Source organism: Chelonoidis abingdonii, chromosome 2, assembly GCF_003597395.2.
Source record: "Chelonoidis abingdonii isolate Lonesome George chromosome 2, CheloAbing_2.0, whole genome shotgun sequence".
Classification (NCBI taxonomy): Eukaryota; Metazoa; Chordata; order Testudines; family Testudinidae; genus Chelonoidis; species Chelonoidis abingdonii.
Window position 1 is genome coordinate 249,474,985 of NC_133770.1, and position 15,644 is coordinate 249,490,628.

The 15,644-nt window shown below is 44.3% G+C and overlaps 2 protein-coding genes across 2 annotated transcripts; one reads left to right on the forward strand and one right to left on the reverse strand.

The window, feature by feature from the left end:
• Nucleotides 1-5,902: 5,902 nt before the first annotated feature.
• LOC116828750 (myelin P2 protein-like) lies at nucleotides 5,903-8,940 on the reverse strand. The gene is made up of 4 exons (XM_032787177.2): nucleotides 8,868-8,940; nucleotides 6,939-7,111; nucleotides 6,375-6,476; nucleotides 5,903-6,053 (listed from the first exon to the last, which is right to left on the reverse strand). The coding sequence occupies exons 1-4, from the start codon at nucleotides 8,938-8,940 to the stop codon at nucleotides 6,003-6,005; spliced, it is 399 nt and encodes a 132-aa protein (XP_032643068.1). The 3' UTR covers nucleotides 5,903-6,002.
• Nucleotides 8,941-10,304: 1,364 nt separating this feature from the next.
• Nucleotides 10,305-14,387, forward strand: LOC116828749 (fatty acid-binding protein, adipocyte-like). The gene is made up of 4 exons (XM_032787176.2): nucleotides 10,305-10,377; nucleotides 11,089-11,261; nucleotides 13,234-13,335; nucleotides 14,256-14,387. The coding sequence occupies exons 1-4, from the start codon at nucleotides 10,305-10,307 to the stop codon at nucleotides 14,304-14,306; spliced, it is 399 nt and encodes a 132-aa protein (XP_032643067.1). The 3' UTR covers nucleotides 14,307-14,387.
• The last annotated feature ends 1,257 nt before the right edge of the window (nucleotides 14,388-15,644 follow it).

Consider the following 15,644-nt stretch of genomic DNA (forward strand, 5'->3'; position numbering starts at 1 on the left):
AATAATAACTAAAGGCAGAGCTCTAAAAGCCAGAGGTGAAAGTAAAAGGAACAAGCCAGAACTTGTTTTGAAATGGTAAATTATCTTCCCAGTAGCATTGCATGCCAGCTAAAATAGATGAAGACAGACGGTTGTCTTTTGAAAAAGGATTTTTTGTAAGTCTCTCTCAAGAGACTATGGTGGAAAATAATTAGTTTCAGGGGGGAGGCAAATAATTGGCAACTGGTAAAGGAGAAAGATTATGCAATTTTGAATGTTGTAAAGTAGTACACATCCCTGGGGTGCTCCACTGGTCATAAGACCAGTCTTATATATGTTTGTTAACTATCCTGAACAGGGGGTTTTAGAGATGTGACAATTTGCCAGTAATTTAAAAATTGATTAGATGTGACTAAGGAAGATTGTTTGCCTTGCTTTTGAGGAATTGGAGAGCAGGCTAATGAGCAGCACAAATGCAGGTAAAAATCATTGGTGACGAGTGACAGGTAACTGCTACTGTACCAATCAATTTGAGCTACTTACACACACTGCAGAATTCTCAGTCAATAACGATTACTCAAAGACAAGTGTCACTGAAAGGGTGCAGCGGTTAGAAACCAGAATGTATTGAGATGGGACTGAAGGCAGAAAGACTTCTTATGCCACTCTGGCTACGTCTACACTATGGGATAAATTCGAATTAGCTTAAACCGATTTTATAAAACAGATATTATAAAGTCGATTGTGCGCGTCCACACTAAGCACATTAATTCGGTGGTGTCCATGGTCCGAGGCTAGCGTCGATTTCTGGAGCGGTGCACTGTGGGTAGCTATTCTGTAGCTATCCCATAGTTCCCACAGTCTCCCCCGCCCCTTGGAATTCTGGGTTGAGAGCCCAGTGCCTGATGGGGCAAAAATCATTGTCGCAGGTGGTTCTGGGTACAGCCTCACCCCTCCCTTTGTGAAAGCAGCAGACAACCATTTCACGCCTTTTTTCCTGGGTGAACTGAGCAAACGCCATAGCACAACAAGCATAGTCCCTGCTGAGATCAGTAACGCAATCGTGGACGTTGTAAACACCTCGCGCATTCTCGTGCGGTCTATGGTGAACCATGAACTGCAAAGGCAGGCAAGGAGGCGGCAGCTACGGCAGCGCGGCGACGAGAGCGATGAGGACATGGACACTGAATTCTCCCTAACCACGGGCCCCTGCGTTTTGGAGCTACTGCTGGTAATGGGGCAGCTACTACATTTGCGCGCGATTTTAGGGCGCGGAAACAAGCACAGACTGGTGGACCACATAGTTTTGCAGGTGTGGACGATTCGCAGTGGCTGCGACTTTTGCATGCGTAAGAGCACTTTCTTGAACTTTGAGCTTGCTTTGCCCTCGAACGCCATAATACCAGATGAGAGCAGCCCTCACAGTGGAGCGAGTGGCAATGCCTCTGAAACTTGCTACCAGTCAGTCGGAATCAATTTGGAGTGGGACTACTGTTTTGACTGCAATGTAGCCAAGCAATCAAGCTGCTGCTACAAGGTTGTGACTCTGGGACGTGCGTCATAGTGATGGTTGTCTGCAATGGATCCTAACTGTGGGGGGCGATAGATGGACCATATCCCTATCTTGGCCCCGGACCAGGAGCACCCAGTACATAACCCAAGGGGTACTTTTATGTGTGCTGCATCACAAGGTGAGAAAGACGTTCACCAACATCCACGTGGGCGCAGGAAGGGTTCTGAATGCTCGTGTCTCAGAAGCACTACTCTGTTTAAATGGCTGCAGCAAGGGAATTACTTCTAGACCAGAAATAACAGTGGGGATGTTACTGCCTGTTGTTATCCAGGGGACCCAGCCTACCTTGATGCCATGGCTCATGAAGCCATACACGGAGCCTAGACAGTGGTCAGGAGCTGTTCAACTACAGGCTGAGCCAGTGCAGGATAGTGGTAGAATGTGCATTTGGCTGTTTAAAAGCTCGCTGGCGCACATTACTTACTCGCTCAGACCTCAGCCAACCAATGTCCTATTTGTCTGCGTGCTCCACAATCTCTGTGAGGAAGGGGGAGACCTTTATGCGGATGGGAAGCTGAGGCAAATCACCTGTCGCTATTACAAGCAGCCGGACCAGGGCGTATAGAAGAGCACACCAGGAAGCGTGCGCATCAAGAGCCTTCGAAACGAGTGTTCATGCATGGTGCAGAGTACGTGACATGCTGTGTTGTTTCCCCTTCGAACGACCTACCCGTTCATTGACTCTTCCCTGTAAGCACCACCTCCCCTTTGGATTCAGCTTGCTTCAGGAATAAATCGATATCATTTAACAAAATATGTGTATTCGTTTATTAAAGTCATTCGTAAGAACCACACCTCACCCTTGCATGTCTGTTGTTAAAATGTAATATATTACAGAGAGTAGAGATATATCAGGTGACCCGCTGTGTTTGGAGGAGGATAGGAGGGAGGAAGGCCGTCCGGACATATTCAAATGTACGAATGCCAGCTTTTGGGAGGACCTCATCCATGGGGGTGGGCGGGTGCGAAAGCTTCCCCCACGCTCATCTAACCAGTACATCGGGGGAGGAAGTATGCACACGATTGTGAATACTGAGGGCGGATTTAAACATGAGCGCCGGACTGCAAGTTGCATCTCTTGCAATAAACACGCCTCTGCTTACTTGACGAACTGAGAGTACACAGACGCGAATCGGAGCCATAAGCAACGATACTTGAATCCCAAGTGCAAAGCAGCTCCAACAGTAATCATCAATAACCGCCGCCTGCTATCATCTTCCTGCCTACCTCCTGATCTTGCTGCGCCACCGTTCTCGCGTCTCCATTTCACGTTGGTCTTACTGTTCCTCAGTTCATGGATCTCTTTTCTGTACTTTGCTAGCACGCCTTCCCTCCGTTTGTGATTTCTTGCGGGTTATTGCCATGATTTCAGAGTATTTATCATTCTCCTCTTTTCTCCGCCTTATCTGGCTGGCCTTCCGGGCTGGTAGTAGGGAGGCGGACAACTGTGCAGCTGTATGCGGGAGGCAAACGGAGAAGTATTTAAAAAAGATACATTTTACAGAAACAATGCGTTATACTTTTCAGGAACACACTAATTCACTTACATAGGCACATGTGATTCACTCAGGTCACATTTTGCATCGTTTAATTTGAGTGCCTAGTGGCTCTACGGTGTTCGATCTCACAGACGCAGCTCAGGATCGATAATTCACTTCATGTGGCATGGTAAGGCATTTATGTTTGACTTCCAGCCTTCATATACACAGTGCCTATGATGCCTTTTTCCAGTTAACAGGCAAGCAGCAGACGCCAACCTCCCCCCCTTTCCCTGTCCAAGGAATTGCTTTACCCTCCCACGCATGGCTGCTTATGGAGATCACTGCAATCACTCCCCCTCCACCGCGGGCTGAGTTAGCTCGTAGCTGGGGAAGTTCCTGTGGCCAAAGCCTCAGTGCGTATCTTTCTCCCTCCCCGCTTTCTACATGAAGGAGCGATATTATCTAAGCAAAGCCAGTAGGAAATGGCCATCTCTCGTCCCTTTATTCCACAGTTACGAGATTTACACGATTCACTCTCCTGAGGCAACAGAGCCGGATACAAATGATGTTGCTTAGAAATGCAAATCACCAGACGGCCATACGCAGCTGTGCTTTGTCATGCAAATGATACTCATACTTGGTCTGCATGCTTTGGTAAGATGTCTACATGGTGGACGGCGAACTAAGGTCCTTGCCCAGAAAAATTCTGCCAAAGGTTTTGGGGTACCTCAGGAAAAATTCATGGAGATTTCTTTGAGATTTCCGCTCCGGTCAGAATGTTAAATTTTTCCTGTACTACTGGTGCGAGCTTCCAAGCCCTGGGGCAAATCAATCATTAACAAGCTTGCATTTACCAGTTCTCTATTTACAAAGCGTTACAGCTCCAGAGGTTGTTCATGGCTATTCACTTTTGGCTGTGGCTGGGAGGCATCAGATCTGGTTCACAAAGCTCCCTGATGCTGTTTGGAGACTAAGGTCGTGTTGCGCGCATGCCAGGGTTCGTCTCCCATACCTCCTAGCCGTTCTCCTCCCCCTCTTGCTGAATCCTACCAATGGTGAGATTATAACACCACCTCGGAATCAACGACAAGGTAGGGTAGTGTGGCACAGCCACCTAACGATTGCCTGCGTCAGCGACTAGAGACGGCATGTTTTTGCCGCCCTGACCCGTTTTATACTTCTGTTTGCCTCTTTGGTTTTCTGTTGCTTCTTACTGAGCTCTGTTAATTCTCACTGCTGTACTGCACTGAGTCTCCTTGCTGTGGCCTTTTCCCATCTAGCCTCTTGAATCGTTTTTCAATATTTTTTCATTCTCTTTTCAAGCGGATTGTTAGATGAATCTTCCCATGCCTATAACGAATATATCCGGTACTCTTGTCGTAGCTGCTGGTGCCTCTTTGTCGCATTCTCAGGAGACTAGCTTGTTACCCTGTGCTGATCGAGCCTCTGCTGTGTCACCTGTGCTGATCAGAGCTCAGACGCTGGCCACACGGATATTGAATTCAAATCGGCGTGCTTTTCCTGTTTACCTGGCAAGTGCCTCTGAGTTCTGATTGCTGTCCAGAGCGGTCACACTGGTGCACTGTGGGATACCTCCCGGAGGCCAATAACGTCGATTTCCATCCACACTAACACTATTCCGATATAGTAATATCGATTTTAGTGTTACTCCTCTCGTTGGGGAGTACAGAAATCGATTTAAAGAGCCCTTTAAATCTATTTAAAGAGCACTGTAGTGTGGACGGGTGCAGCGTTAAATCGATTTTAACAGCGTTAAATCGATTTAACGGCGTAGTGTAGACCAGGCCTGTATAAAATAGTTAGCATCCTCATCTTGAGCATTGTGCTCATCTCTGAGTGTCCATCTCAGGAGAGGGAGACATCAGTAACAAAGATCCAGAAAAGAGGATAAGTGATTTTTTAATAATGGTTTAGGAAATTTGTTCATTTCTAAGACCTCCCCAGGAAGTTCTGTGACTATATTCCAGGGGTCAGCAACCTTTCAGAAGTGCTGTGCCAAGTCTTCATTTATTCACTCTAATTTAAAGTTTTGCATGACAGTAATACATTTTAATATTTTTGGAAGGTCTTTTTCTATAAGTCTATAATATGTAACTAAACTATTGTTGTATGCAAAGTAAATAAGATTTTTAAAACATTTAAGAAGCTTCATTTAAAATTAAATTAAAATACAGAGCCCCCCCAGACTGGTGGCCAGGACCTGGGCAGTGTGAGTGCCACTGAAAATCAGCTCATGTGCTGCCTTTGGCACCTGTGCCATAGGTTGCCTACCCCTTCCTTCTCCCACCTGGGCAGAGTTCCATGGGGGCATTCTAGACCTCTCACTTCTAGCATTCTTCTTGAAGCCATGGGGTGATCCCACTTGGTGTTCCCTCTACCATATTCCTCTGACCTTAACATTCATACATTTTTGGGTCTGTCCCTCAATTAGATTACCCTCATTTCTTTTTGTTAACCCCGCAGAATGGAGAGAAGCCAATCTTGTGCCTATGGTTTGGCTTTTTGGGGCGCTGCTGCCCTAATCAAAGTCAAGTAGGCCACTTCAGATATATCTTTTCCCCAATGAGATACTTGTGGGTGGCCTATGCCAACTGATGTGGGTTGAGGCTAAGGCACTGTGTAATTGCAGTATAGACATTTGGGCTCAGGCTGCCCTGGGCTCTAGGACACTTTGATGGGAGGGGCCCAGACTGTGGCCTGATTGAAGTATAAGCATATCTTTCTGAGGGATCAGGCGTGACCACCACACAAATACTATAGGTCATTAGTCTGGAAATATTTTATTCACTAGCCCCAGTTCAAACAAGTAGCAACTAAGCTGAAGTATGGTACATTGCAGGCACGTGACTATTCAAAACTTTTACAAACAGAAGGAAAACAGTAGCCTTTATCTCATGGAACTGAGCCAGTTCCCAGCAGCAAGTTGCAGTTAACTGCAGATAGTTACTTCATGCTCTCTCATAGACTCTAGTGCAGATGGCATACTTCATGGTACATTCCTAGAAGGATAAAGAGGAGTTCAGTGAAATTACAATAGCAAGACAAAAATAGAAATGTCTCAACAAAGCTGTTCTGCAAGTCTAGCATGCACCTGAAGGTAAAGAGCACCACACTTAGCATTGAATTACATTAGTAATCCACTGGTCTCAAAATTTCAGTTTAGAAGACGTTATTGCACAGCAATGGTTTTTAAGCAGTACTTGGAAGATAAAACATGAAGGGTTTTCACTTGTTAATGAAAACACTGATCCACGTTATCCAAAATAAAGAGATTAACAAGGCCAGTGTTCATTGATCAGATAGCAGGAACTGTCACTTACCACGACCATCTTCCCATCCACCACCTCTCTCTTTATTGTGGTCTCTTTGTCATCCCATTTCTGCACATGAATCATTGAGCCATTGTCCAAGGTAACAACACTCTGGAAAGACATAGCAGCAAGCTGAGCGATTTTGCCAGCACCTTGCAAATTTAAGGGGCTGTTTACCCCCTGTGTACCATACCATGTTCTCAACTGTGACCTAATCAAAATTCCAGATCCATGGTATAGCTGTATCTGATGGTTTTCAGACTACAGAGCTTTCAAATAGATTATCCTATCCCCTCCTGTTATATCCTTGGGGGCAGCCAGTTTAGGAAAAAATCACTTGAGGCCAGAGAGCAGACAGCTAACAAAGCTACCATTTATGTACAGACACGGAGCTCACCTAACTGGCAGAAGCTGGCTGGGCTATCCCCTTATAATCTAACTCAGTTGCCACAGGAACAAAAACCATGACAACCAAATACACAACACCTCCCTCTGCCCAAAAGAGTGTAAGAAAATCCACACATCACAAGCTGATTAGTAGCACTAAGCACTCTCCCCACCCCAACTCCTTACTTTAGTTTTCCTGTTATCTGTTGTGGTTTCCTCAAATTCTTGGCCCAGCTTGAAGGAGATCTCTGTATTTTTAACAGGGCTCTCTGTTTTGATTGTTAGCATATCCTCATCCGCACTGATGATCACAGTAGGCTTTGCCAGGCTGCCCAGTTTCCTCATGGCAAAGCCCACTCCTGAAGAAGACACACAAAATACCATCTAAGATTTCACTCTGATCTGAAAACAAAGGAAAGACAGGAGTTCTGTCTGGCAATGAAGGAGCTGTCTGGCAACAAAAGATGGCCTGGAAACAGAGAGTGGGACAATTAGGAGGACATGCACAGATAACACCCTGTCCCCTCGAAAAGGCAACATAAGTATAGATGTGCATTTCCCCCCCACCCACCAGATAGTCAGCAGGCTTAAAGGATCCTTAGCTGATCATCTCTTACTTCAGAAAGAAATTTTTCTTTTGATAAAATATTTCCAGGTATCTTTATTAAAGATGTGAGGAATCCACACATTTTGGGGAGTCAAGAGGTTTCCCCATCTCCCATGTCAAACCAAACACTGAAGGAGCAGCTAGAGGAGAGAATCAGAGAGGCACAGTTATCAGAGGCAGTGTTTTCTAGTGGATTTAGCACTAGATCAGGAGTCAGGAGACCTGGGTTCTTTTCCCAGCTCTTCTAGTGGGCTGCTGGGTGACCCTGGGCAAGTCACTTAACCACTTGTGCCTCAGTTTCTCATATATAAAATGGGAATAATGATACTGATGTCCTTTGTAAAGCACTTTAAGATCTACCAATGAAAGTTACTATACAAGAGCCCATGATTCATTATTATTGAATGTTACTACATCATGGCAGCTGCCATTTTACCTTTAGTTGTAGGCCATACATGCTTTTTTGTTTTGTGTCTACAAGTCTAGCTAAATAGCAGGATTATTATGCAAGCCAGTCTGAAGTCTTGCCCCTTTCCATCTCACCTATTTACATGTGTTAGACTTCATTTATGACTCCCTATATAAGCCACTGGATAGGTTGTCTCAGTGACACCTGTGCAACTGATTTGAGTACAGGTTCATCAATGGAGCATGGAATTTACTGTAGAGCGTGTTAGTTACCTAGTAAGTCATATCTTTCAAGGAGTCTTTGTAGTCCGAAGAGCACCCACAGGAAAGCATATTTTTACTCAGTAGATATGTGGCCTGTAGATTTAGTCATTGCTGCTTACATTAGTGACAAAAAGAAGTTATTATTTCTTTTGACTCTATTTACCCAACAGAAGCAGAACAAACATGAATCAGGGAGCTAGACTTCATGCAGTCCTGTTTACACAAGATGGGTTCACAAGTTCGTCATTTTTCACCTCTAGGAACCCACTGAATACAGCAGAGTTGTACAGCGGCCACAGAAAGCCTAGTCTGACCCTCATCACTGCTGATCATATACAAAACACACACACAAAAAATCCACCTTAACTCTCAGAACTTAACTTGAGTTTGATACCAAGGAATTTTATTTTTACTTGTAAGCTAAGAACATTAGATATGGAGTTATTGAAATACAATGAGGGATCTCTACAATGCCTTTTTACCTCTTCCCCACCCCATCCAGTGTGGGGATTTAAGACTATAAGTGGCATATTGTCATTTTCAGACTGAACAGTGATATTGATGAGAGCTAATTAAGTAACTATGTTGTATACCTGCGCACTCTACAAGATAGCACCTGTATGTATCTGATCCTTACACAGACTACATACTCTAGGCAATGCAGTATCAAGAAATAAGAACACCCTTGAGTACAATTAACTGGTAGCCTCTGAAAATCAGTACACGTTTTTGTTTGTTTGTTTTTAAGTTACTTGGGTAAACTCCAGACCCATTACAGTTTATCTGAAAAGAAAAAGCATCACAAAATTATTCATTAAGAAAACATTATTTCTTACCTAATTCTTTCATATAATCTTCAAATTTTTCACTGGAGACAAGTTTCCAGGTTCCTAAGAACTGATCACACATTCTGTGGGGATTTACTAGATAATGATCCTCAGAGGGGGGAAAAAACCCTAATTTTTACCAAGAAACCAACCAGCAGTATATCATAATCCCCCCACGGGCTTATTTTTAAAGATTTCCTGGACATGTGATACTGGGGGATGACCAATGGGAGAAAATTATGTCAGGCCCTCTAATTAACAGTATTTCATTTGTATTTTTTCTTGTAACAAAGTAAAACTGAAAGTGCTTACAGTAAAAACCAAAAGAGAAGAAAGAATCCACAAACACAGGCCCTGGTTCTGCAAGTACTTATGCATATATTAAGTATTCCCTTTGGCTTCAGTGTTTCTAAAGTTAAGTACATATTTGCAGGATAATGATCTTAGCTTTCACCTGACACTATAGGGGATCATTTGGAAAGAAATTTGCCACCCAAAAGAAGAGTTGCATCTATCTTAAAGGGACAGGCTCAACTATTTAAGCCGCCATAAAGTAACTGGAATTTAAAAAACAGTGGATTATATTCCTAAAGTCTCTATGATACCTTGCATATAATATTGTATTTTAAAGAAAACAACAATCCTTGAGTTCTGAGTTGAACTGCCTCCCTTCCCTCCCAGCAACAGCTGAGCCAACAGACCTATAAGCCAAATCAGGGAATCAGGACTTCAAGAGCTTTGGGGCTCATAATGATTATTGGGGGTTAGGAATTGCAGGTGGAATGATGAATTGGGAGGATTCTTAACTGATGTGGGTATTGAGGGACTTTTGTGGTCATGGCAGAGCAGCCGTCTGCACTGCAGCTGGCGGGGACAGGGAGGGGGAAGTTGACAAAAAGTTCCCACTCCCTGCCCCCCAATTTGAGCACTGTACTTGGGGGGAGGAGATAAGATGTTAGGGGAGCCAGGTTTGAGAGCAATCAGAACTTGCTCAGTTTAGGGGGAAGGTCAGTACTTGCTAGGAGCTAGGAAACATCACCACAGGCAGTAATCAAGCCTTGTGTAGGGCCTGACAGGCAAATGAGGAAGGAACTCTTTGAATCTACACAAACTGACAGGTCTTTTTACAGCTGATTGCTCTCTGTTTGGGGAAGGCTGATTCTTCAGAGTCACTATGTCTCTCCATTGAAAACACTCAGTTTTAAATAGCAGATTAATTTGGGATTAGTGACCTTTATTAATTGCCCTTTTGTGCTAAATGAAATAACAGTGAAAGTGATTGGAGTCCTTACATTGCCTCTCTTGATTGGTTGTCCGTGAGTATCACATGTTTAGGGCATCTTTAAAATGAAGTGACTGAGCACCTATATTTCATAGCAGTTTTTAGTCTTAGAAGAAGACTAATTTCTTCCTTGCTAAGTAATTCTTCCAGTTATATTTTACATAATGTGTGAACCATTTTTAGGAAGCTGGAAACTTATTTCTAGTGAAAACTTTGAGAGCTATATGAAAGAATTGGGTAAGGACTATATTATGAGTTAAGCAGTGTTTTTTCCCTTAAAATAGAAGATACTGAGAGTCCATTTAGGGTTTTTTCTTTCTGTTTATGAATGATTCACTCTAAAAAGAGTGAAATAGCTCTGTCATATTGATATGTTTGAATTTGGGATGATGTAATATGTAATGAAAATGTTCTAAATCTTTCCTAACTAATAATCAATTTGCTAATCTTCCGTTCTCTAGGAAGAAAGAGCATCTTATATCTGCAGGGAGCTTTTACTGATACTGCATTCTTAACTATGGATAGCTTGTGCATCTGCAAATTATCACTTATAAGCAGGAAATGTTATGAGGGCTCTAATGTAATACCTAGTATCAGTCATTCAAGTAATGTAGCCAAAGAAAGGCCACCACTATTTAGGAAAGCTTGGATTAATATTTAACTCCACATCTATTGCTTGTATCTTGCTGTCTCCTAGAGCATAGTAGTATAACTCAATTTACTGTTTCAGCTTCTAAGGTGACCTAAAATGCCACCTTCTTCCAACATACAGAGGGAAAAGGTCTAGATAATATCTGATGGTCTCTTTTGTACTCCTATTAGAACTGCAGAGCCTACATGGTTGAGAGTGCTATGACTTCTAGTACATCCACAGACCTGTTAACCAAGTTCTCTCTCCTGGTGGTATATGTAAAATCCAAGTTAGTATCTTGTACCTTTCTTTTCAAGGAGTGGGTTTTGCTACTAGGAAGCTTGGCAGCCTGGCCAAGCCTAGTGTGGTGATCAGCACCAATGATGACATAATAACCATCAAGACAGAGAGCGCTTTTAAAAACACAGAGATCTCCTTCAAGCTGGGGGAAGAGTTCGAGGAAACCACAGCAGATGACAGGAAAACCAAGGTGAGGGCTAATCTTTAAAGGTGACCTGCAAAAGACTTTTTGGTTTGTGCCCTTTTTTGCTTCATGATGACTTTCTTTAGACTTGGTTCCCTTCTGCCCCTGCCTCATAAGAACTGGGGATGTCATGCTTGGCACTTCTGGTTGGCTTTAGGGCAATGCTCATGCCCATTGTGCTCCTACAACAAGGTCTAACAACTTCCTTTCTCTGAAGTTCCAGTGACTACTGAACACTAACAGATGGTAAATAAAATGCTTACTCCTAAAAAAGCCCTTCTATATATGGCTTGGATTTCAATGCTTTGTTGAAGTAGTAATTTGACTACTTCAGTTGCCATAGCCTTTTTGGGTAGGAGAGGTGGGAATTGTGAACATTATTAACTAAAAATGTAACAAACTGACCACATCCAGTCGTCCTCCATACAGGATAAAACAGAAAATGAGCACAAGCCCAGCTCTTCCCTCTAAAGGCTGACCAGCAAATGCTCCTTTCCTGCTGCATGGTGTCGAATAGGAGTTTCTCTCAAAGGGGCTAGCTGCAAAATATCAATGGCAGGATGTTTTCACTGAATTCAAGGTGCCTGAGGCACAGAATTACTTGGGAAGCCAAATGTCTCTGGGGTGAGGTGAGGGCTATGTAGTAGTCCTGGCAGTAGCACTTTATACTATGTCTAATCACCCTCTCATTGGTCAGGCTGGAACATGGCTTTTCTCTCCTTCTTTGTTATGCTTTCTTATGCAGCTGTGCCTACTGGAGGAGCTCATGTGGTGGGCCAGAGCAGATAGTGCATTACAGGGATGCATAGGGGCACCATCTGATGGGGCACTACATCAAATCACAAGTGATAACACAAGGTAGTGGGGACTAGCCCCAACTCCATGGGTGAAAGTGAGCCAGTACACCATACTGGATCTGCTTCCCCAGGTGGCAATTTAAAAGGCCCAGGGCTCCCAGCAGTGGCTGGAGCCCTGGGCCCTTTAAATTGCTGCCCAGGCCCTGCTGCCAGGGCCCCCAGGTAGCAGAAGTGGCTGGGACCTCTGGGGCTCTGCTGCAGTAGCAGCAGCTGGTAGCCCCTGGCCCTCTAAATTGCTGCCTGAGACCCACTGCCAGAGCCCTGGGGTAGTAGTGGCAGGGCTCTGGCAGTGATTTAAAGGTTCAGGGGCTCCTAGCTACTGCAGTGGAGTTGTGGGCCCTTTAAATCTCCACCAGAGCCCTGAGATAGCAGCCAGGAGCCCCTGGGGCTCTGTGCCCAATTTAAGGAGTCAGGGATCTACTGCGGTAGCAGTGGCTGGGAGCCCCAGGCCCTTTAAATTGCTGCTGGAGCCCTTGGCCGCTGCTGCTACCCCAGGGCTCTGACAGTGGGGCTCAGGCAGCAATTTAAAGGGCCTGGGGCTCCACTGTGGTAGCAGTGGCAGGAGCCCTGGGACCTTTAAATGGCCCCCAGGGCTCCCAGCCACCTCAGCAGCTGGTAGCTCTGGTGGTGATTAAAGAGCCTGGGGCTCTGGCAGTGGTGGCTGGGAGCCCTGGGCCCTTTAAATCTTTTTATTTAAAGGGCCTGGGGCTCTAAAGGCCACACTCCTTCAGGTTGAGGCCCTGCCCCTGCTCAGGACTCAGGTGTACTGGTAAGTCCTTTAAGCTACTTTCACCCCTGCCCAACTTCAAGCCCCACTTGTCTCCTGACTCCTTTTCTTCCAGCAGTGGGGGAAGGAGGGCTGACAAAATGGATGTATGGTGGTGGCACATGTATCCCATGCTAGTCAAGGCTCACAGCCACAGTACACTGGGATCTGGGCCTTCTCAGGAGCTGTGCAAGCAGTGTAAAAAAGCATCTGAAACCTGGGTCTTCCCAGGAAGCTTCCTGAAAGCCAGCTTGAATATCTGCTGTGAACGTGGGATTTCTTAAATGAAGAGGCAAATCTTCTGTGTGCTGTGACTGTCTGACCCAGAGTCCTTCTGCTTCTTTTGTCTTGGCAGAGTATTATCACCTTGGACAATGGCGCTTTGTTTCATGTGCAGAAGTGGGACGGCAAAGAGACCACAATAAAGAGAAAACTGGTGGATAGTAAGCTTGTGGTGGTGAGTTCAATTTTTTTTTTTTTAAACCCTCATCTGAGCACTAAGGCTCTAGCTGAAACAGAAATGCTCATTAAGAAAGCTGCGGGTGCATGTAAGAAGAAAGTGAAGTACAGAAATATGGTTACTCTTCTTTTGCCTGGGCAGATAGGCAAAACTTGGTCTAGTTTCTCTTCTTAGGAGGATTTGACATCCGGTATTTTACAGTGCACAAAGTCCTGTTTCCCTGAACAGACAGCACCTTTGCTCACAGTTCCAAGCCCCTCTCCTACCAGCACTTTGCCCGAAAGTATGCAGTCTCTTGAGGTTCTCAAGGTTAGGTTCCAGCTAGATCCTTGGCTCTCTGCATCTCCCCATGCACAGAGATGCAAACACCCACCAAACAAGAGCTTGGACTGTGCAGGGTGTACCTCTGTTCTTAAGCAGTGATAAAGCTGTGTTTGGGTGGAGGCTCTTAGTATTTCAGATATCTGGTTCCCAAAAGGCACTTAATTATTTCTTTATCACAAATGAAGGGGGACTGTTACACCCACCATTTTAAACAAGGTTCAGCCCAACCCATAACATACAAAATAGGAAAGTTCCACTTGAAACAAAACTGGTGGAGAACTGCTAAAGAGACCAAAACCCAAGAGTTTGGTGGTTAGTACAAGAATACAATCTGAGTGCTGAGTGAACAGAATGTTAGAGGCAGACACACAGCCTGCTGTTCCAGTATACTAGTGCTAGCTGATAAGCTGGTATCATGATCACTCTGTAATGTGTTCCAGGAGGCAAGAAATGCTTGACTCTTACTCTAATGTTAAATATCAGAGTGACAAATACTAAACACCTTGGACTCTAATATGACAGCCTTGTTCACTTAGGCTCCTAGAACTCTGCTATAATAGTTTGGAAATTGAATTAATCATCTTGCTTTCTAGGAATGCACCATGAACAAGGTCACCAGCACTCGCGTCTATGAGAGAGTCTGAGGAATGCCCATCTCCATGTTGGATCAGAACTTGCTGTTAAGAATCCGTTCAATGACCATTGCTGCACAACACTACTGTCCAATTCTGCAAGCTTCTTCAATCACTTTGAGATACAGTTTTACTAGGAATATTCTTGTAACTAATCTGCAGTCACGAATTGTGGCTATTAAATAAAACATTTCTGAGCGCATAGTGGGATTATCTAATCTTGGTTTATTCTTTGCCAAAGGAAGGGTAACTTTCTAATACTGACCTCTGTGGTGATGGAATAACATAGGCTTTGAGAGCAATTGTCTGACTACAGCTGCTTTACAGAGTGATTGTTTGAGGATATGGATCAAGTTTTAAACTCAAGTAGGGAAGCCCCTCCATTTTAAGTTCCACAGTAATTAAGAGCTATATGTTCCCAGCTGCCCCTTCCCCCTCTGCCTTGGAGCTGCTTCCTGAGACTCCTGCTTGCTGTGGTGGGGGAGAAAGACAGGGAGCTATTGTCAGGGTGTCCTCCTGCATCCTGCTTACCTCATCTTCCACAGAGCAGTGAGGACACACACATGGGCTCAGGCTGGAAGGAGCTTGCTAGTGCTAGCTGCAGTCTCAGCAAGCTGATCTAATTAACAAGGCAGTGTACTTAAAGGGGAAATGTGCATCTGTCTTTCTCACACTCATGGTGTGTCTTTGTCTGCCATGCTGTCTCCCGTCCATCCATTCCTGCTGCCTTGTAGATTGAGCTGAGCCCTCAAGGGTTAATTCAAACTGCTAAGTCATCATTTAGCAGTAAGGCATTCCCTGGGAAAGATCCCACCCTCTGACTCCACCACTTCAACCAAGCTTCACAATCATCAGCACTGTGTACCAGTATTAAATTATTGGTTTAAAACTTAGTATGCATACAATACAGTATTTTGTCCAGTGGAAAAAACAATTCCCTGGAACCAACCCCCTCATTAACATTAATTGTTATGGGGAAATTGGATTGACATTAAAACCATTTTGCTTAAAGTCACATTTTTTAGGAACATAACTACAACATTAAGTGAGGAGTTACTATATATCATTGTCTCTTATTTTGATCTTCAGTTTCCTATTAACACAGGACTTGAAATGGTATGTGACTGGAAGCCTATTATTAGGGCCCTACCAACTTCATGACCTATTCTGGTAATTTTCACAGCCATATGATCTGAAAATTGGTAAATTTACCATTTTCAGATGTTTAAATCTAAAATTTCAGGGTATTGTAACCATGAGGGTCCTGACCCAAAAAGGAGCTGTGGAGGGAGGCAGCTGTTACAGGATTACCACCCTCACTTCAGTGCTGATCCCCCTGAGAACAGCTGC